Source organism: Tyto alba, unplaced genomic scaffold, assembly GCF_018691265.1.
Source record: "Tyto alba isolate M040663 unplaced genomic scaffold, T.alba_DEE_v4.0 Super-Scaffold_2, whole genome shotgun sequence".
In the NCBI taxonomy this organism is placed as follows: domain Eukaryota; kingdom Metazoa; phylum Chordata; class Aves; order Strigiformes; family Tytonidae; genus Tyto; species Tyto alba.
In genome coordinates this window covers 82,345,013-82,366,739 of record NW_024881282.1, presented here as the reverse complement: position 1 = coordinate 82,366,739, position 21,727 = coordinate 82,345,013, and the positions used below count along the sequence as shown (strand labels likewise).

The window sequence follows — 21,727 nt, the reverse complement described above, 5'->3', positions numbered from 1 at the left end:
TGCTTCATTTGGCATTCATTGGAGGGATGGGGACCATCAGTGGAAGAACTGATAACACATTTCCTTCCTCCAGCTGGAGCTAAACACAGAGCAAGGCTTGGTATATGAATAAAGAGGAATTCCAAACTTGTCTCTGTTAGCAGAGCATCACAGAGATCCCTCCAGAATGCTCCAGCAAGGTCCTCAAATGATATAAAATGAATAAATTAAACCATTTTTGTGTTAGCCCACAGTTGCAGCAATGACAGCAGCCAGGGATGGTGAGAGGGGTTACATGGTGCAGGCAAATATCTGCCTCTGCCCTTACACTCCTCATCTCTTTTCAAGAGATGAATAAAGGCTGAGTCAAACCTGGATCATGGTGAGCAGGAACTGCAGTAAAATTGCCAAAAAAAAAAAAAAAAAGTCACTCAACAAATTAAAAGTAAAAAAAAAAAAAAAAAAAAAAAAAGGGGGCTATGTATTGGAATTCGAAAAGGTAGATCGATAGGGACAGGAACATACTGTGCTAGTGATGGGGAACGCTGTGTCTGTGCTGGGTTTTGCTGGTTAGGTGAGAGGAGGCAGAAAGGAGGGAAGAGACAGGGGAGCAGGAAGGTGAGCAGGTTTGGCAGAGCTGCCGGGGCGGGGGGGCGCGGCGCAGGGGACCCTCAATGCCCCAGGTGGGAAAACACTTCCCTAGGAATGAGTAGCAGGACGTTGCTGGGTAAGGGGAGGCAAAATCGGGGCTGAAAGGTAACCACTGAGGGAGAAGTCTGCATAATTGTGGGGGTATTAGTGATTGGGGTCAGGCCGTGAATAAGCTGCTCTCCCATCCCACGGAGGAGGGTCGCTGTCACGCTCTGGCAGGGAGATGAGCGGTCCCCTCACACATCCCACCCGGCGGGATCCCCCTTTAGGGGGGCACACGGGCATCCTTCGCGCTGGAGGAGCCGGGAGAGGGGTGTAAGCGCCCCGCACCGCCTGGCGCTGCCGTGCGCGGGGGTGGGGAGCGGAGGCGCCGGCAGCCAGGCGAGGGGTGACGGGGGCTGCGGGCCCGCATCCCGCAGGAGGGCCGGGCCGAGGGGGGGATTCACACACACACACCCCCCCCCCCCCCGGTACCGCTCCCACCCCAAAGCCTTTTGGGGCCGGGGAGTGTCCAACCGGGGGGTGCTGTCGCGCTCCCCCAGCAGAGCCGGGGCTGCCTGCAGGGTTTCACACCCCCCCCCCCCCCCCCCCCCGCCCCGGTACCGCTCCCACCCCAAAGCCTTTTGGGGCCGGGGAGTGTCCAATCGGGGGGTGCTGTCGCGCTCCCCCAGCAGAGCCGGGGCTGCCTGCGGGGTTTCACCCCCCCCCCCCCCCGGTGCCGCTCCTACCCCAGAGCCTTTGGGGCTGGGGGGATGCAACCGGGAGGATGCTGCCGCGCTCCCGCTTGCCACGCCGGGGCTGGATGAGCCCCGGCAGCGTGCGCCTGCGCTGCTTTCTTCCTCCTCCTCCTCCTCCTCCTCCTCCCCCCGCTCCCGGCCCCTCCTCCCGGCTTTGGCGGTGCCGCTGCCGGGAGCGGGCGGCCGGTCCGTGCCAGCCCCGGGGTTATGCCCGGCTGCAGGCGGGGCGCAGGGCCAGGGCCAGCCCGACCCCCCGGCCGGGGCAGGGAGGTCTCCGGCAGGAGCAGGGGGCGGTGATCTACACCCCCTGTTCCCCCACACCCCCCCCCCCGGGAAGGGGTGCGCGGGCGCTCCGCGGCGGGGGCGGAGGATGATGAGGATGAGGATGAGGAGGATGAGGATGCGGCGGGCCGGAGCAGAGCGGGGGTACCCGGGCAGCGCCTGGGTGTGCTGCTGGCTGCTGGGCTGGCAGGCGGCCGCCCTGCAGCTGCCGCCCTGCGAAGAGGTGAGATTTTTCCTCCTCCCTTGGGGTTTTCCTCATCCATAGGGGCGGGAGGGAAGGTACCCCGGGAGGGGGGCGTTGCTGGCGGTTGCTGCTCCCCCAGGGCTGACCGTGGGACAATAGAGGGGGTCGGACACGCGGAGAAGGTCCCTCCGCCGCCGTGCTGCTGGGGGCTCTGCGGGGCGGCCGAGCCCCCCCCGTATCACGGCCCGCCCCCCCCCCCCCCCCCCCCCGGGTGTTGCTGCTCCCTCCCGTGCGTGCAAATAGCAGAGCCCCCCATCTGCACGAGTGGGACTCGAGTGGCCTCGCTGCTTTTCTAAATACTGTGTTAAATCGGTGCAAAAGGATGGGTGGAAGGAGATGGGGTGATGGAGCTGTCCCGACCCCCACGTGTCAGCCCGGGGTGTCCTCGGCTGAGCCGAGCGTGTGACATGGGGAGAGAAACTTTCTGCTTCTCTCCCACTATAAAAACCCAAAACAGGAGGGACTCGGTGCCTTGGGAGCAGGGACTGCTCGGCAGGGCTGCGCGGGATGCGGGAGCTGAGGCTGCCAGACAGGGATGCCCAGCCCTGGCTGGCCCAGAAGGAGCCCTGATGGAGGGGACCACAGCTGAGCCTTTGCTCCAGGGTTTCCATCCTCACTCCTCCATTCAGGGAGATCATCTCTGCTACTTTTAAAGAGCAAGTGGGTCCTTCCTGTGTTTTAAATCTAGGTGTATTGGGGAGGAGGCTAGATACCACCTTCCCAAACAGGTCTCAGTGGCTGTGCACTGCTCCAGCAAGCAGAAACTTGTAAATGGGTTGGCAGCGGTCAGTCCCTTTTCTCCTACCCCTCCGAGGATGCTCTGGGAAGAGCTTCCTCACCTCTCCTACTGCAGTTGCACTGTTTAGCAAGAAATAATTTGTATATCCTCGGGTTGGATTGGAGGTGGGTGACTGCAGCCAGGTCGGAGCACACAGATCTGTGCTTGGGGGCTATTGCAGTGTGGGACCTCCTTGGCTGGGGGTGCAGAAGCCCATGTCTCCTTTCTGTGGTGAAAGAGGCCACTCCTGAGCCAGGGAATATTCCCTCTTTGCCTATTGAATCTACCTTTTGTCTTCTAAGTAGCAGAGCCTCAGTGGGAGACCTTAGTGCTAGTCTAGCATAGGAAATCTTGCAGCAGGGGGATGTGTGGGATACCCAAATTGGTGTCTGTTTTGGGCATGTTTCTCCTAAATGTTGGTCATCCTCAGAGAGGGGGATTTAAGTAGCCCACTGCTTTGAATTACCGATCTCCTGTGTTAGACAGTGAAGGGAAACAGGCCCTCCTATAGCTGATCTTATCCTAAAGTCTTTGCTTAAGAAAATGAACCTCTGCAGATGGTTAAAGGTAACAGCTGAATCTCAGCAGAGGTACCAAAGGTGTAGAGCTGGTATTTTGAGCATTATGTATTGGGCTTTAGGTGTGCAAATTCTCTTCGGAGTCCCACTTCTGTGCCCCTTTGGATCTGTACCTGAATGCTTTTGCTTTCTTTTCAGAAGGTTGGACAACGTTTTACTTTAGTTTCACTTGAATACTTTTTGAGACAGAGACATCCCTCACTCACACGGTTAAAATGCTGTATGTTACTTGTGCTGGTGTGTGTGTACAGCCATGCAACTGTATGTTCCAGGGAATATAATTACAAACATGTCTGGATGGAGAGGGAGGGAAAAAAAAAAAAAAAGGAGCTTACAAGGAACCAGTGTAGAAGATCAGCTGATTTATAAAAGGGAAGAACAAAAGTTCATGTGAAACATGGCTAATACCTGGCTGTTATGTGTTGGTCTCAGAACTTTGCTATTTGCCCTAATTCAGCCTAATTCGAGTCATCTGGGTGTATTGCCATTAAGATCACAGCAGCTCTTGTTGTGATTGATTCTGTTTTGGGCAGACTCAGACAGAGAGAAGTCACGTAATGAGAAAGCACAGCCTATTAGAGGATATTGCAGTCCTTTAAAGACTTGGGTCTTAATGTTTTGTACCCAAAAGGCTTGAGAAGCACAAGGGTTAATGCACTGGCAGGTAATTAATTTTGAATCTATAGTGGATCTTTCCTTTAGCTGCAGTTAGCCGCCCACCCCCCCCTTCCTTGACAGCTTGTTTTTGTTTCCTCACTGTTATGAGAAATACAGATATCTGCCAGTTTGTGAGATTTCTGTGCTGGTGCAGCATTTGGAGCAGTGGCATCTCTGGCTATGCCTAAGGCTCCGTGGTGCTCTGATTACATAGATATTAAAAATAAAAATGTATAGCACTGTCACTTTCCAGAAACCTTTTTGTCATTGGCTTCTTTCATCAGGGACTGTAGTAGTTCAGCACACTGGATTTAGGAAAGGCGTGTTTGTGCTGCAAAACAAATGTACAAGCAGCTTGAATAAATGTTCCCGTGAGTTTCTGGAGTAAATCGATACAGCCATAAGCTATATAACAGTGTTCAGTCTGGGCTGCGATGCCCATTCACATCACAAGCTTTCCCTGAGCTCTGCAGTGCCAGCAGCTTGTTTGAAGGTGAGCTTGGTGCACCTCCGAGAGATGGAGGCAGGCTTGGCTTGGATGGCTCTGGGGTGCAGGAGCTGGGGAGACCCGCTGCTGTATCCTGTGCTTCTGGTGACTTGGTAGCTCATTTTAGGACAGTGGTAGAAGAATAGCTGCTTGGTGAACTCTTTCTGCTTAAGCCAATAATGAACAGGATACTAATGCAAATGATGTGTTGCATAAATTATGACTTCGTGTGGAGTCAATACCCATGTTTTTCACTGCTATTAAATGCACATTCAGCTGTTATGTTGGAAATGATGAGATATTCATACCCATCCCCCTGCCAGTGCAGAGAGAGCATCTTTGCTACATCTTGTTTTCCGGTGTTTGGTGCTTTTCTCTAAAGTTTCGAACTGAATGAGTCTTCTTCAGCTTCCTCTTAGAGATTCAACCAAATCTGAACAGACTTTGCCTTTAGGATGTTTTAGCTGATACTCAGCCTAAATGGATCTTTTCTTCATTCCATTATTCCTTTCTCTCTGTTGTTTTTGCAATCATAAAAAAAAAAAAAAAAAGAAATAAAATCACTGCGTGCCTCTTCTTTTACTTCCCATTGAGCCAAATTTTTTGCAAAGAGACATACAGAGTATCTGAGCTGCTGGCAAAAATGTTTTCTTCCATATACCCTGTTTGAATCTTAGGTATTATGCAGTTTGAGAGCAAACACATATGTTTCTGATACAGATAATAAATGTGACTCTGCTACATGGGATGGTTTACCTGCTGTTTCAGTAGTCAGGTACACCAAATATAGACTTATAAAGTGACTAAGTGAATGAAAGGGTAATGCTAAATGCCTTCTATAAGGGAAAGTATTTTGATACTAGTCTGCTGGAATACTTCTAGAGAAGATAAAAATGATAGAATAAATTTATTTGGACAATGAAAAAATCTTTTATAAAATCACTTGCAAGAAGAAGCCAAGGAAGTCTTAAGGAGGGAAGGATATCGTGAGCATGAAACTGGGTCAAGTACAGTGGATTAAGTATGTTGAAATAATGTCAGTTTTTATGATGAGAAAATGTTAAAAAAATAGGGTGTGTGTTAGTTAAGTGTGAAGTATTTTAAATATATTAGTATATTAAATCAAGGTACGAGATACTAAGCTAAGCAGCCTGGGAAGCAAGGTGAAGTTCTGTCTTTCCATGCGAAGGATGGAAAGGAGATACATGTCAGTCATGGAAGGATGTTATGTAACAAAGCTAGATAAAAGTCAGTGTGCTTGTCACCAAATACACGTGGCAGGAATAACAGGGATGTCTGCTGGAAGGAATCTGAGTATCTTACACACCCTTATGTTGTATGTGAACTGCACCTGCTTGGAAAAAGGGTTAGAATCATTGTGGATGGCTCTGTAGGGACAGTCCATGTGCTCATGGTGGAATAAGTTGGGCAGATGATAAAAAAAAAACCAAAACAACAAAAAAAACCAAAAAAACAAACCAAAACCCCAAACATGTAATAATGTTTTTGTGTCTCATCATTATTACTCAGGAGCTGTGAATATTGTGTTTGTTCTTTAACTGGTTAATAAGCATACAGTGATCACAGCAGAGGGTGATGCTGTCTAAGTAAGAAGGTAATAATTTGAGGGAGGAAGAGAAAGAAGAACATGCATTAATGCATGGGGTAGAGAAAATTAATGAGATGCAAATCTTTAGGACAAGGTAGAAATAAAAAGGCTCTGTGTGCACTTGAAAGGCTAAATGTTATTACTCTTAAAAGGTAATACTTTTATTTTCATGTAACTGTAAACAAACTCTGGGACTTCTTGATCTCTGGGATTCATTTAGCCTCTGTTGGCCTTAAAACCCCTGGAAGGATTAGCTCATTGTTAAACATTTAGGAAGGAATTCTCCTTCTGAGTTGGTTCCCTCGCTGTCCCTGTTGGTACCCATGTCCCGTTCTTGTCCCGTTCTCTGAAGCATCTGCACTGGCTATTTTGGCAACAAAGCAGGAGCTATCTGTATCAGCTGCTGGGGTGATTCAGTGCTGTATTTCCTGATTTCTAAACACCCTGGAAGATCTTAGACTCTTAATTTATGAACAGTTCATAGTCAACAGAAACAGCTGTGGAAAGATTCCTAGACAGATCATATTATTTTTATCACCTCTTGCTATGCAGACTTGTGTCTTTGGGGTGAAAAGAGAATTGTATGGCTTCCATTTGCCACTGTGATGGACGGTCTTAAAGATGAGGAAAGAAGAGCAAAAAGCGATGCTATAAAACTGCTGACAGTAAAGTCGATGGAGTGGAAACCGGTGCACAGATGAGAAGACAGATGCTGAGACACAGGTACAGCAGCAGAAAGCATCGCCACCCCAGCACGTAGGCAGACCAAGGCGAAAGGTGGGGGGAAGCACAGGAGAAACCAGTTAGGTGTCAGAACTGGAAACCTGAGAAGGAGGACAGATACTGGTATAAAAAATGGAAAGTGAGCCATGGTTGTAATGATGCAAGAATAAGAAAATTAGACACCGTGGAAACTGCTATAACAGACCATAAATCTGAAAGACTAGTAGACATTAAACTAACATAAGATTGCACTTTTTCCACCATCAAACACCACTTGATCATTCAGGTTGAGTATTTATCAGCTATAAAAAAAAAACCTTCGATTTTATTTTCTTTTTTACCCCCTTTGTTTCTCATAGCTTGTGTAGATTTAGAGAGGGTGAGCGAGGATGGGAGCTCTGCTGGGATTCCTGACACATCCATGCATGGCACCGGTGGGGACTACCAGTGAGCCGGGTGCTGGGATGGGTGTACGCAGCAATTTGGGTTGTCAGCTACCTCCTCCGGGCCACATTTTCCACCGGGTGTTGGTTGGGAAAGCTTTAGCAGTGCTGTGCATTGCTTTATGCTGGCCGATGACCTGCATCATGACATGCTAGAATCTCTCGAAGGGAAATTCTTGCCTTCTAATCTGACCCTGTGCTCAGCAAAGATATCAGCAGGGCTCCCACAGACCACAGCGACCGCGGGGCAGGGACAAGGGAGGTCAGAACTTGCAGGGCTCACTCTGTGGGCAATGGGGAGATGCCATCAGAACAGGCTTCCCCCATGTCATATGTGTAAATTGCTATCGACGCCTGCTGAAGGAAGTGGTAAGCGCCAGCTAAGTAGAAAAAAAACTAAAAAAAAATGTGGAGAACAGATAATGGTTGGTAAAAAGAAAGTCAGCCTTGGACTTGAGATAGGAAAGCAGCAGTGTTTGGGAGCAGGTCAGGGAACAGGTCCAATGTGTCCCCCAGACATTGCCAAGGTCGTTCTAGAGGCTGCTACGGCAAAGGTCCCGTCCTGGTATCTCCTGTGTTTGTGTCTTTCCTAACTCTTACATCTACTTGGAGAAGAGTATCCCTCCCACTCCCCCTTGGTAATATTTTAGCTGTTATGCCTGACCTGAAAGTCTGTTTAGGTTTTGGTTGCTGATAGTGGAAGCATTTTGGTTTTCAGTCTTTTGAAAGAGAAAATATTTGGTTTTGAAGAATAGGAATGCTTAAACCCCCCTTTTTTGACAAACTTTTTTTTTTTTTTAGGAAAAAAAGCAACAACTTTAAATTACAAAACATTAGCCAAATCTAATAATGACCTTGTTTCACAAGCATTGTGATGCTCACTTTTATAAATAGTGCCAGAGAATAATCTCTGCACACTTGGGACAAGGGCTCACAGCTGGTTTAAGATGATCTAGGACGGCACGTGCAGCCAAGCAGCCAGCTCCCCTGTGCTGGTGCTAGCAATCCTGTCCCTGTATGCTGAGTCAGAGCAAATGCTGATTTGGCTGAAAACTAACCTGCCAAAAAAGCAAAACAAGCAAAAAAAAAAAACCCAAACAAACAAAAAAAGGGTGAGTGTTTAGCTGGATGAGTGACAGGGATGATTTGGTGTTTAGTCTCTGGGGGGCTAGAAGTAGTGCAAGGAGGCTTTGGGACCCACCGGGCAGAAGGCAGTCTCCTCTTTATTTCTAGAACACGAAATTTTGGTCAGATGGTGCTAGCCTGGATTTACACTGAGATAATGGTGAGGGGATTGTATTCCCTGATGTAGGAAGAAGGAAATGAGAGATGTGTGAGTTAAAGGTGTGAAAGAACTGGATTGTTGTTCTCTGTTGTAGAGGTCTGTGCTCTGGCTTCAGAGATTCAAGTGCTGTCTCTGCAAGGAAAGGTATTTACTGGCTGTAAGATAAGTTTTCAATGAAAAAAAGAAATTTCAGATGGTGGGCTATTCCCAAATAGAAAATTTATTTGACAGAGAATTTTTACTGCTACAGAGAGAGGGAAAATCACTCATCTCATTTTCCCTTTCTGATATAGCATTAACCTCTCTTATCTGTTAGTGTTTTATGGTCAAGAAATGCAACACGTAACAGAGGTGCTTTATGGCAATATGTGAAGATTATTGGAAAACACCTCAAAACCTGATAGAAACTGTATTATTTGGTGGTGAAAATGATGGGAAGCTCAGTTTTTATTTGTTTAAATTTTGTTCCACCTCAGAGGTGCAAATATTTTCCAGGGATAATCCACAGGAAAGTTGGGGTTGGTTAAAATGATATGCCCATCCTGCTGAGTACAGGAGCATCAGGAGAAGAGAGTCACGTAAACAAGGTGGGGCAGTCCACGACACTGGACAAGTCCTTGACCCTATTCTAGTTACCAGGGAAGACACAGCCGAAAGAGCTATTTTCTATATAATAATTACCAGTGTGGGTTACTAATGCTAGTGTTATAATCCAATTTGTTGAAAAAACCCTGTGTTGGGGGAAGGCTGAACTTTCCCTCTGAGGCTGAGACTGACCTGAACATGCTTAGAGGTATTTTTGATGTAATGAATATGGTCAGAAAATTGAAATGCATCAGATAACGAAGCTAGGGGAAGAAGTGATTGGGGAATGCAAAACCTGAAGATGCCATTAACATAATTGCTGCTGGCTTGCTAAAGTACCGTATACATTTAATAGCAGAGAAATCAGTACCTAAATTGTTCGTACTGTCCCATAAACCTAAAATGCACTGAGGTGGTGACTTTTAGCAGCACACTCAAGGGTAAAGATGATTCAGACCTCAGCTGTTGACTCCTAAAGTGTTAATTTCCCACAGCATTTCTTGTGGCGTGTGAAATCCTTCTGGTTTTGTACTTACTCTCTGAAGTTTCTCAAAGGAAGATCTTCACAGAGGCTGGCCGTGTCTTGTACACACGTAGCGGTGGTGCTGCGTCTTTTGAGAGACGTGCGTCAGAAATGGGTGACTTCTGATTTTTCCCAGGCTTTTATATCCATGGCTCCCTCCTGCTGGCAGGTCAACAGTGCTGATCAAATCCTGCTTGTTTCTGGTTAGCTGCTTTTTATCTCCAGCTCTGTGATTCCCTTAAATGAAATGAAGAAAAAGAAAGATTTCCCAAGACAGTTCTTTTCTTCTCTCTTTTGTTTGGTCTTATTTCATCCAATTCTTCAGAAATTCAGACTTCTCTTGAAAGGAAAGAAACAGGGGCCCTAAAAAGACTCCTTTACAGCAGGATTTATGCTTGCATGGAGGGAATATGTGCTGATGTGCATCTCAGTAATGCTGGGGGGGAGGCTGCTCAGTAGAATGGGAGTGGAGAAACGATTCAGCTCTTCACGCGGCACCTTTCTTGGCAAGCACCTGCCTTGCAGACCTGCTGATGAGCAGCTTGTCTTGCCTTGTGATGAATGTCAAGTTCCCTGCTAGGTAAGGTAATGTCTGTCTCCCCTAGAGCTGTTCAAGTAACAGCTGAACCCCAGGCCAACTGTCTCCTCTTCCAGAAGACCAGTCAGGGTGACTGTTGATTAATGCCTGGTTTTGATGCTGAATATAGGATTCACCAGGACTCTGATTTCTCCATTTTTTTTTGGCTGGAAGCCCACTGTGCTCTGTGTTAGCCTCTGCATGGCAAGAGGCAGGGGATCCAGAGGTGTTGCTGAATCCTGCACCAAAGCAACATGTCCTGTTACTGTCAAGTCATTCTTTCAGGGATGCACAGACCAGGTATCTATCACAAATAGTTCAGCACTGAGCCCTGCACTCCTACTGAAATAGCTGTGATCAATGCTCGGATTCCCATTCACCCTAGCTTAGAGGAGCTGTAATATAAAAGAATCAATTTCTATATCTTTTTCTTTTGCAGTATTTTTAACTGCACTTAAAGCCAACCCTACTTAAATGTTTGCTAGCTTCTCTGAAGAGTCATCACTTTTCAGTTCCAGCTTTTAAATTAAAAAAAAAAAAAAAAAAAAAAAGCTGATTTGCAGCATTGCCTATTGCGATACTGGCCTGCTAATCTGTTGAACTGCTTTGCTAAACAAGGGAAAAGATTTCCTTAAAGCCTTAGCGTGTGGTTATGAAGCAATCACAACTTTCATTGAAAAAGGAGGGGAAAAGAAAAGGTAAGTCAGCTCCTCAGTATTTCAGAGAAGAGTTGAAAAATGTTAACCTTGAAAAGCAAAGTATGGAACGTTAAGTGAACTGGAGCTAAGTTACACAGTGTTTTAAGGTCCTGTGACGCTTAAATAAGTCACATGAATTTGATGCAGTGGAAGCAACGATGCCTGAGTCAAGGTTTTAGGACTCTCTATGTGACTGGTACTGAAAGTACAATTTGATTAACAAACTTTGCCATTTTTCAACTTTAGCATTTACAGATGGTTAGTCTGATGGGGAGACTCAGTAGCACCTCATTGGGCACCACACTTGCTGGAAATAAAAGTAAATTATTGGGGCAATATCCTGCTTTCATAGGCAGCCTCTAGCCAGCTAAACATGACAGGTCTAAAGAGCTCTGGTCCTTGAACTGTCCAGATCACCCCAAGGTTTGTTAGTGTGCTCCCTGGCATGGATTTGCCCATGCAAACTGGCACGGGATAGGACACTGCAGTAGAAGCTGTGGATGAACTCCCACAGTAGTCCTCCAGTTAGACAATAAAGATAGTGGAGGAAGCTTTGTCATGAGATGGCTATAACTGGATACAGTTACTTAAATAGCCACCGTGTTAGGGCACGTAGCACCCTTGTAGTTCTTCAGGACAGCAGAAAATCGGTGTCAACAGAAAACTTGCTCCAGTGGTCCATGCAAAGTCCAAGCATGAGACCCTGGTGGTGTGGAAGTAGCTGAGCACTGGGCAGAACCAGCATTTCATACCATGAAAAGGAGTTATCTCACTTTTAACTGTACAAGTTAGGCATCTAGTCTGACCTAAATGTCTATTTGTCAAGACAGAGACAATCATCCTTTGAGGCCAATTTTTCCTGTTCTGGAAGGGTGGTGTGATTTTTCTGCTGAATATGCCCACTTTTTTCCACTGATTATGGAGGGACTCTGGCTTATGTCAGGTAGATGTTCAACTTTTAGTTATCTAAAGTAAAATAAAATGAATCTGGACCCATCAGTGGAGTTAATCTCCACTGTAAATGATTTACATTAGCTGTTACACAAGCTATGAGGTTTCTCTGCAGTGGTCTGTGAGATGCAGGGGTGAAAGTGTGTTGATAAGGCTGGGACATGGCAGTGGTGGAGCTAGGTCTCTGCAATGACCTAATTACACTGGAGAAGGGACCTAGATCTTTGTCTCTGGATGGCTGAATTAAAATGGAAACACAGCAGGAGTACAACCTCGGTCCTTTATTCTGGAGAGCTGTGAGTAAAGAGTTTTATTGTTTTGCCTTGTAGCAGCGTCCTACCAAAGGCGCGTTATCACACAATAGAGTCCCTTCCTATCCATGGAGTAATTAACACCAAGCTCATGACTATAAATCTTTGGCTACGATATATGCAGGATTAAACCTGACACGTAAGGTTGCATGTAATGATTAGCTTTTAATTTATTGCAAGTTTGTCAGATGGGCTAGACCTTGTATTTGGATTTAATTTCCCAGTGCAAAAAGGTGGGTGTCCAATTTATGATTGTTTACAGTGTGCATGGTTACAGGCTGACTGCATTACCCGGGCAGGAAAACCAGCTATGAATGTATTTCTTTCATTGTGTCGTAGACTGGGTCATATCTCATGAGTGCAATCAATGGCAAGGGACAGCTCAGGAACCGTGCCTGAGCAAAACTCTGATCTCTTCCTTGTCCTGCCTTTCTCCGTAGTCCGTGGGCTGATGAGTCACTGCAGGTTGATTTGACCGATACAGCCACTTCAATAACCTCTGCCCCTCGAAGAGGGTTTAATGGTGCTTCAGCCAAAGCTCTGCTTACTGCTGTCATCACCCAGCTCATACCTCAACCCAGCCTTGGTTCTATGTGAGATGGAAGCCTGTAGCTCCAGGCACCATCTGGCTGCTAGGAATACTAACAAATTTGGATTTGTAGCTGCCTAAAAAGCTGCCTTAGCCCTGTGGGTAAATCTGGACTTCAGAAGAAGTATGCACTGAGCAGAGCTTTGGCTAGACCCTGCTACTGGAGTTCATTTTGACTGGGGTTAGCAGTGTAAATATAGAGAAGACTCTAGGAGCTGAATGCAGCTGATGACTGAGTTAAATCTAAAATACATTTCCTCCATCATTTGCTTAGCTCAGGCTGCCTTGGGCTGCTAGCTTGTCCTTGGTTTTAATTATTAGTTATTCTTGCAGTGGAAATGGACTCTGTGGGCTTGGAGGCAACCCAAGAGGGCAATATTGGATGAGGCTTCCTCATAAGAATATGCGGTTATATATTTTTCTTGTCAGGCTGTGATTTAAAATCTTGCTTCGTTCAATGAACAGGGTTACTTCAGACACATAATACAGTTAAGCAGTCACAAAGGGCATGGTCCAATCCTGGGACATGTGGTTGAAAGTCAGAAGTTCCTGAGCTAAGCTAAACCTCCCAAACATGACCTCCCTCTGATGTTACAGGTGGCATCTGTCTCTTTTTTTTTTTTTTTTTTTTTTTTTTTCCCCCCCAAAATGGAATAGTTATAAAAACATGTAGCATTGCCAAGGTTCAGTATTGATGAAGATTCAGCTAAAAATTGTAAAAAATAAAAAAAAAAAATCTTATTTGCTATGAGTTGCTTTTTTTTTTTTTTTTTTTTCCTGTTTGAAAATATTCTGCCATCTGGTCAGCAAACAAATAAAATGCTGCATGATATTGGCAGCAAAGCATACACTGAAAAAAAACCTAATGGGAGAAGGAAACAGTTCACAGTCTTTCTGTAGTCTGGAGGGTTTTGGTTTGCAATTTTTTTTCCCCAGACAGAAGACTCCAGAGTTAAATTTGTATTTGTAAAAAGCAGAATCTGGTCATGATTTTCATATAAGTAAATGCAGCTTTGGCAAAGCCTGAAGTCAATAAAAGTATTTCTATTTTTACTTCCCCCCAAGGATTAATTAGGCTCAGTGAAAGAAGCACATGTTTTCTTCATTACCAGAATCCTTATTTTGTAATATTATCTGTAAGTGTATCAATTAAAATCCTGGCTATAAATATGTTTTTTTGCCAGTGTGACCACTTTGGTTAAAATCCTGTCTCAAGGAAATTATGTGAGTTCGAGTTCTAGTGCAAATCACTTGCATTGACACAGAAGTGACTAATACTTGTAGCTTTCACCCCCCTTCTTTTCTGGACTATATATATTGGTAGAGGAGACTTTGTATTGGGCTGATACTAGGGTAATCCCTTCCACACTGAAGGTTTATTTCACTATATCTATCCCTGGCTGTACCTAAGCCTTAGTCTCTGATGAAGTCAAAGTCTGAAAGGGAAAAGCTGAGCTCAGAAGTGATCCAGACTCACCCATCCCCATGGCTTGAGTGAGGAACACACCAAGAGCACACAGACCTGGCTCAGTGGTGATGAGGAAGCGAGGGATGGGCTTTTCATAGCTGTACCCTGCTCCTGCCCTAAACAAGCCAAATAGCTGGTGGATATTTTTTCATATAGTAACATCTCTTGAGAGAAAAGGAAATACGGAGCAAATGCATTTGGTAGGAAATTGTAGAGCAGGTGACAGGGCAGAAAAATGTACAAGATCAGATGAGTGAGCATCACCCACACTTCCCTCTAATAACAGCATTGTTCCAATATTTTTCCGCTGCCTAGTGCCGTATGAAAAACTCGCACAGCTAATGGAAACTGATAACTGACATCAGAGGGGCAGGAACAGAAGCTTTGCAAAATGCTTGTGCATATGTCTGGTTTTAAGTGCATTAATAATTCCACTGAAGTTTGAAAACTAATGCCTTATTTAAGATGAAGTTCATGCTTAAATACCGTTCTGGATTAAGGTCAGGGAATTCTGTGACTTGCAGACAGTCAATACTCTGACATAACTGAGATACATTATTGAATTTAAACCTTTTACTTCCAGTAAATCAAAGATTTTCCTTTAGGTGTAGTGTTGAAAAAAATGTATTGACTGGTGTTCTTTAAAAATATTTAAATGTTAATTCAGTTTGGTGCTCATTTCATGCTGTCTTTTGTGGGTTTTCATAAAAATACTTGCTTTGTTCTGTATACATTCAGTGAACTTTTTAAGACTAACTTATGTTGTCCTTTTATATGGTTTTTAAAATTTAATTAGTGTAGCAGATTGGACAGAATGCTGCTGTGGGACTTTGCTACTGGAGAGGAAGTGCAATGAAATGGGCCACATTGATTCCTCAGATGATTAAATTTGGCCACAGTTCAGGTCTTCACTGGATTAAAGTGGACAACTTGTAAAATTGTATTACCTTTATACTGCTCCACATGAACCTGCTCGGAGCTCTGCAAGGATGAGACGGGTGGTTTGGCGATAGTTTGTGAACTGAATCCTTGAAGATGTATTTTCCCTGTGGATACTGTAACTGCAGAAGTTGAACTTGGTTCAGAGCCGTGGCTCAGTGAGGTAGTGGCCGTACAGAACGAGATGCACAGGCTCTAGGATGCACTTGCACATGACCAAAAATGTTTATGTTGTGCTAAATGGTTCACTCAGATTGGAGGAGCCTCATAGACAAATATGCTATAATATTTATCTTAAAATTTGCTCCATCTCTCTCAGTTTTCTCAAGTACATGGATATATTTTTCCCACTGAAATTAGCAGCTCAGGTGCTCATCTGAGGTAAATCATTTTATTCAGATGTTTTATGTCTAATGTAGTTCTTGTTTGTTGACTCTACATGTCTCAGAAGCATCCGAAGTGAGGTTTTTGCTGTGTCCTTTATTTTTAGAATATAAAAAAGCACCCAGATTTATGATTTTATCTTGCATCTGATAAAGAAAGGATGTGACAAGGCATAACGAGAAATGGGTTCACTTGGCTGGTGCTTCAGAAACTGCTGAAATTGATAACAGCATTGGTGCAGGGGTTCAGAAAGAGGGCAAGGGGCAGAAATAAAGAGGAAAAAGTTGTCTTGGGGGATGGAAAGCTGCGTGTCCAAGAGAAGTCTGGGAAAAGCTTATACATCTGTTGAGTGGAGGCTGCATGGGGCCAAGATCTGCGCAATCACCTTGAAGCAGTTGACTCATCTGGTTGCTGTCCATCTCAGGTCTGGAACCTCCCGCTGACCTTGACTCTTTCACAAACAAAAGCTCAGAAATTTTCCTTGTGGCTTTAATACATCTGTTGGGATGCTGCAGGTACCTCAGGTAATCACCTTATTGGGGTTTGCTTTTGGGCTATTAAATAGTTATACCTTGAACTCCTTTTTGTGCATATTGCCTTCTGGATAGGCAATAGTCAGCAACATCTATACTCAAAAAAATAGAAGCTTCTCTTTTCATTTACGAGTCTTAAGCCTTGAATAGCTGGGAATAAAACATCAAGGTTGAAAAGGAGGAGGAATGAATAAAATCCAGCATATTAAAAGTTATAATTAGAACTGTGATCAACTTTGATACTGTCAGGCCTTCTCAACTGTAATAACTGTGTAGCTCTGAATAAAAAGCCTAACCATATTTGCAGTGAAACATGAATCTTGTTCTTGGAGAACGTTTTGGGTTATTACACAGTGCCAGCGTGTGTGAATTAGAGTATGCTGTACTGAGATCCTGTGGGTGGCTTTATCTAGTGTCCATATGCACACAGTGTTTGTGTAAGACGTACCGTATAGTCGATGTTTGTGAATAATAGGCACTAAAATTTACTTTCCTGAAAACAAAAGCTGGTTTGCGTGTATGGAAATGACCTTGCACAAACAGTTCTCTGCTGCTGTGTCTGGATGCTGCTCTGTTCGTGTGGTAGAGTGTAGGCGAGTGGCACCCGGCCAGCTGGGGACTGTCCACCCCGATGGCATCGTGGCACACAGGCTGTGCCCGAGCACCTGGCGTCTCGGAGCACTTTGGGGAACATCTTCCACCGCTACCCAAAGCTTTCCTTGACATAGGGAGGACAGATGAGTGTCATCATGTGGGTGGTCTTGGAAGACCCTTCAGTATTCAGCATGGACATCACCTGCAGCTCTTGGCTAAAGCGGGATGTGGGAACTCCACGCAAACGTGGCACGTGGAGGCAATGTGTCATTGTTCCCTCTGCAAGGCTGCTTATTTGCTTTGTGCTCTGACTGTTGAATACCAAACAACAAAACATGAGGGTTTAGTGTGTTTTCTCCTTTATAGTTTTGCAGGTAGAAACTTATGACAGCGGGGGAGGGAAAATACTATAAAATCAAACATGTGAGGCACTACACTTCTTTTTACCTTTTTTACTGATGTAAAAGAGTAGATAAGAGATGGATTCCCAGTAGTTAACAAAACAAGTACTTAAGCTATGAATAGGCTGCTTAAATATTGATAGTTAAAAAGCTGTAGCCCATTAATTCTACTTTTGATGGGCCTGCATGGGATCATGAATATTGGCATTAAACCTGACATTTTTTTCTTAAGCCTAACATCTCTGTTAACGCTTGATCTTTCAAGCTAGTTGGCTTCAATATTACAGATTTAAGTCCTGAAAGCCTACTTCAGCAAGGTGTTTAAAGGATTGGTCTTTTTGGGTTGGGGTGAAGATGTACCCAGTACCACTGTGACCCTGTTCTCTGCCACAAAGTTTCACATGCGGTGACCTGAAAAGCTCTTGTCACAAACAATAACAAGTGAAAAGTTACTTTTAAATCATTTTGTTGAGTATTGAAATAGGGATTCCTGCTTTGGAATATACAACCTCAGGAAAAGGCATTATCATTGAAATGGTTGGAAATAGTGGGATCTCATAACTCCTGGAAAATTTGATTATGGCTATATGGAAGTAAAGTTGTGTGAGGCAGTGAGGTGAGTATTTGTAGGGTAGTCACAGATGTGCTGCCACAGATAGTGAAAGTATCACTGAAGAAGTTTAGCCATGTAGCAAGGGTGTGTGCGTTTATTAAACTTAAAATATTATTACATGTGCATTTAAATGCCTGTAGTGAGTGAGACTCTTAGAAAAAGAAAAAAAAAAAAAACAACAAAAAAACCAAACCCAAAATCCCATAAAAAACAACCCTTCATGGATAACCCTTAAATTGTAAGATTTTCTTGTCATGAATAGTAAAGAATAGTTGTCATATATTGGTTGGTAGTAATAAAATCATTCTCAGTTTGACAAATTATTTGGCTGTAAGTATAAAAGGAAAATTATAAAAAGTCATAGAAAGCTCATTGCAGTCAATGGAAAAATATTCACTTTATAGAACTGAATAAAACCTGTCCCAATATTACTGCTGGGTGACTAAAAGACTGAATGACTCAATAGAATTAAGACAATGAAGATAAATATATTTATAAACAACCTTTACCACCATTTTCTTCAATTTTCTCTTTAACTTTTTTTTTTTTTCTCAGAATATTTAGGAGGTCACTGGAAAAAATATGATTTTTCAGATCACCCTTTTGAGAAACAGTAGATTAGGAGGTGAATTTGTTAGGTTTTGAGACTGAAAGGTTGAAAATCCCACAACCCAACCCCCAAATTTCTGGATTCATCAGAAATGTTCTCCTGATTGCTGGGAGAGCCTGTCAGTCTGGAGGGATACCTGGGTCAAAGGGGCTTGATTTTCCACCTTTCTGTTGACTCTTGACTTGATTTAAATCTTAATTTCTGTATTAGACCTTTAAGTCTCTGATACAGGCTGTATAGGAAACTTTGGTGTCATAGGAGGGAAACACTGAGGGGTGGGGAATTCTCGAGTCCTCCTTCCAAGCTGTGAAGCTCACCTGGGTGGATGTACCTCACCAAAGCCCTTTCTTCTGTAGCCTGGACCCAGGTGTGAACATGGATGTAATGTCATGTTCAGACTTGCCCACATTCTGGGCTCTGTTGTAACTTGCTAGTGGGAGCTCTGAAGCTTTATACAGAGAGATTCTTCAGGACTGTCTTATGTTTCATTGCCTCATTCAGCAGTCTGGCGTTCCTCTTGCTTCTGTGAGAAAGGGACATGATGGCTGTGGTGAAGAAGGGGGGAGTGATGTGACAACAGGAATCGTTAGGATTTTTGCTTTGGTTGTGGACTTAACTTCAGCCTGTGTAAATGACACCCAAGAACTTCCTGAGAAGAAAGACTGGTCAATTAAGATGAAACCACAACATTACAGGGTAATTAAGGTGTGAAGGAAGCTTTCAAAGCAGTGTTTGAAAGGGTCAACCACTTCTGCCTGTTTAGAATGTGATGGTCAGGTTTTCTGTTAAAGAAAACCTTGATCTGAATTAACATGTGTAAACAGCATGATTTTTTTTAGAATCTGAGTTGTTTGGTTTCTTCCTGTGTGTGAAATGGAGTGGGGTTCATCTCTCTAAGCAGTGCTTCTCCAGTGTGCAACACTGCCACATCTCCAATCTACACCCTACCCTGTCCCCCACTAAGTCCACCCTTCGCACGTGCTTGTTCACCACACAAGAATTCCCACCATGTAGATGGCTGAAATTGGATGAGATGGATCCATCCCTCTTCTGCTGGCATTCTTCCAGCAATGATGGTAGACAGTGGCCGAGTTAGAGAGCTGGGGAACGTGTGTCTTGGAGGTCTATAAAGGGTGTGATGTGCGGACACTGTGCAAATGCATTCAAGAGCGTCCTTTGACTCCTGGAGAGCTCAAACTGAAACTTGGTGCAGTGTAAATGGACATACATAAGTTTTGCTCTCTGGCTCTGTCCTATCTCTGAGTGGAGGAACTGTCATCCTGCACTGAAGGATTTAATGTTTGCTTTCCAAGAGCCCTGGTGCCAGGGACTTTCACTGACCCACTCCTGGGAAGATAATAGAGAAGTGAGGGGGACTTAGCCAGAGTAGATTAATTTTCATAGAGGTTAATTTTCAAGAGGGAAGGCTCTGAACTCTCCTTTGGGCTCTTTTAATATCTGTGGAGCTTTATGAGGATGAAAGGCTGTGTAGCTGCTTGGTGTTACAGTTCACAGAGACAGCAGATGACATGCTGCTACCCTACAGTAAGCCAATGTGCCACTGACAAGTCTATTACGAGTAAGGTCTGGCAGTAGCTTATTGCATTCAGTGTCTTTTAACAAAAGGTAAAGTGTTTTAAATGATTTTGTGGGAGATCTGTGACAAAATGATCACACTGATTTCTTTGCTCCACACCAAAGACAATGCTAGTGTCAAAGTAGCTGCCCTCCTCCAAAGCAGTTGTTGTTTAAGGCCAGAAATGGTAAAATCCAGCCTTATGATCAAATCCAATGTGGTATTTAGACTGCAAAACCCTTTGAGAAAGGTCCTCTGGATCAGGAAGAGTAAGACCCTGAGTGGTTTAAGCATTATAACTGGATTAGTGTGCATCAGAAATATATAGGGTTGGTTCTGGGCATCCTGAAAGGCAAATTGACACATCTCAGGTTAGCAAAGGTTAGAAAAATATTAGATGTATTCCAGGGATTGGAAAGAACAATAATTAAATGTGTGATGAAACACTGACAGGTGAGAACTGGGTACATCATGTCCTGGCAGGAGCAGGGGCTGTAGCGAAGGAGGAGGTGGGAACGGGTCATGTAGCACACTGTACCATTTGAACTGCTCCCTCGTCCTGGAGACTGGCTGGCTAGGCTGCTTTTTGCATCAAAATTATAACAAATTATATTATAAACTGAATTATAATATGTTCTCCTAACCAGGCCACTTCTTATGTTTTCCTGCTTGCAAAGTTTCTTTGTATTAATCCAATTAATGCTGCTGGCTTTCATGGGACTAGTTATTGCAGAAAGGGTTGTGACAAGCTTGAGGCTTGCTAGCTGCAGCTGTACTGGCTGGAAAGGGCATCTCCATCCCTCTGCCAACCCATCTCCAGGCTGAGTTTTAAGATGTATGAGAGCTGTGTTGGCTCACTTTCAGTGATGCAGGTAAAGGAGGGATTACATGAGCTGGTCATCCTGTGGGTGGGAGAGGGGAGGATGGGAAGTGAGCTGGGGTGAGTAGCAGTTGTGGAGAGTATAACCCTGTACATTTACCACAGTAGCACCCAAAACACAGTGTGTGATCACTGTGTTTAGGATCAGGAAGTCTTAATCATTTATGCAAAACCAGGATCCATATTATTGCTGCTGACCAATATTTGTTGAGTTGTAATCAAAATTAATTAAAAAAAAAAAAAAAAGCAACAAATTATGGTGCTATCAGAGAAAAAACTTAAATGATTGTAGACTATGTGGGAAACCAGTTCTTGACTGTCTGTGGTACATACATAGATACCCCATCCTGCAGTACTCCAATGCCTCACAGTAAACTATACATATTCTCTTGCAGTGGCTCTGTAGCAGAGCTGGTATCTTCTGGCCTTATTTTACAGATGAAAAATAATGGCAGATGTGACTGGTTTATGCGTATCCAGTTACAGTTCAGAGAGAATTGTTCCCATCTGGTTCTGAGAAATGGCCATTTGATCCCTCTGCATAATGATACTCCCATGCTCCTGGGCTGAGCTGGCTATAGGTGTTATTACAGGGTTCCTGCTTGCAGCTGAGATCCCTGCCCATGTGATGGAGAGTGCTACCAGCCCAGGCCCCCTCTCCTGCTCCAGCCTGCAGAGTTGCATCTTCCCAGCACGTTGTCAGAACAAGGTTCGGAGTTTCCTCAGGACCTTTTATTTGGCTTGATTATGCTGAATTTCTTAAGGATGGAAAAAAAATGACATCTTGAGTATTAGGGAGATGGAAGGGGAAAGGGTTTTATAAAGGATTTGGTGTTGATCTGATTTAGTTTCCACTGAAATGGGTGGAATTTCTGGTACTGGTTGAAATAAGAGAGGGCTTAGACTGGCCTCTGAAAGAGACTGGTCTCTTGTTTTTTTCATCTGTTGTTATGGTGTGTCCTTGAGTTTTCCAAAATTGTAGTGTGAAAGTCTACACCCAGGTGAGAGACTGTGTTGGAGCCATGAAACTGGGCTTTAGAGA

General features: G+C 44.3%; 1 protein-coding gene across 1 annotated transcript in view; it reads left to right on the top strand.

The window, feature by feature from the left end:
• The first annotated feature begins 1,509 nt into the window (after positions 1-1,509).
• The window catches only part of ELAPOR2 (endosome-lysosome associated apoptosis and autophagy regulator family member 2), a 100,904-nt gene continuing 80,686 nt past the window's right edge, over positions 1,510-21,727 (top strand). The window contains exon 1 of the mRNA XM_042792422.1: positions 1,510-1,872. Coding sequence (XP_042648356.1) covers positions 1,738-1,872 — 135 coding nt within the window. The 5' untranslated portion in view covers positions 1,510-1,737. The remainder of the gene's footprint in view (positions 1,873-21,727) is intronic.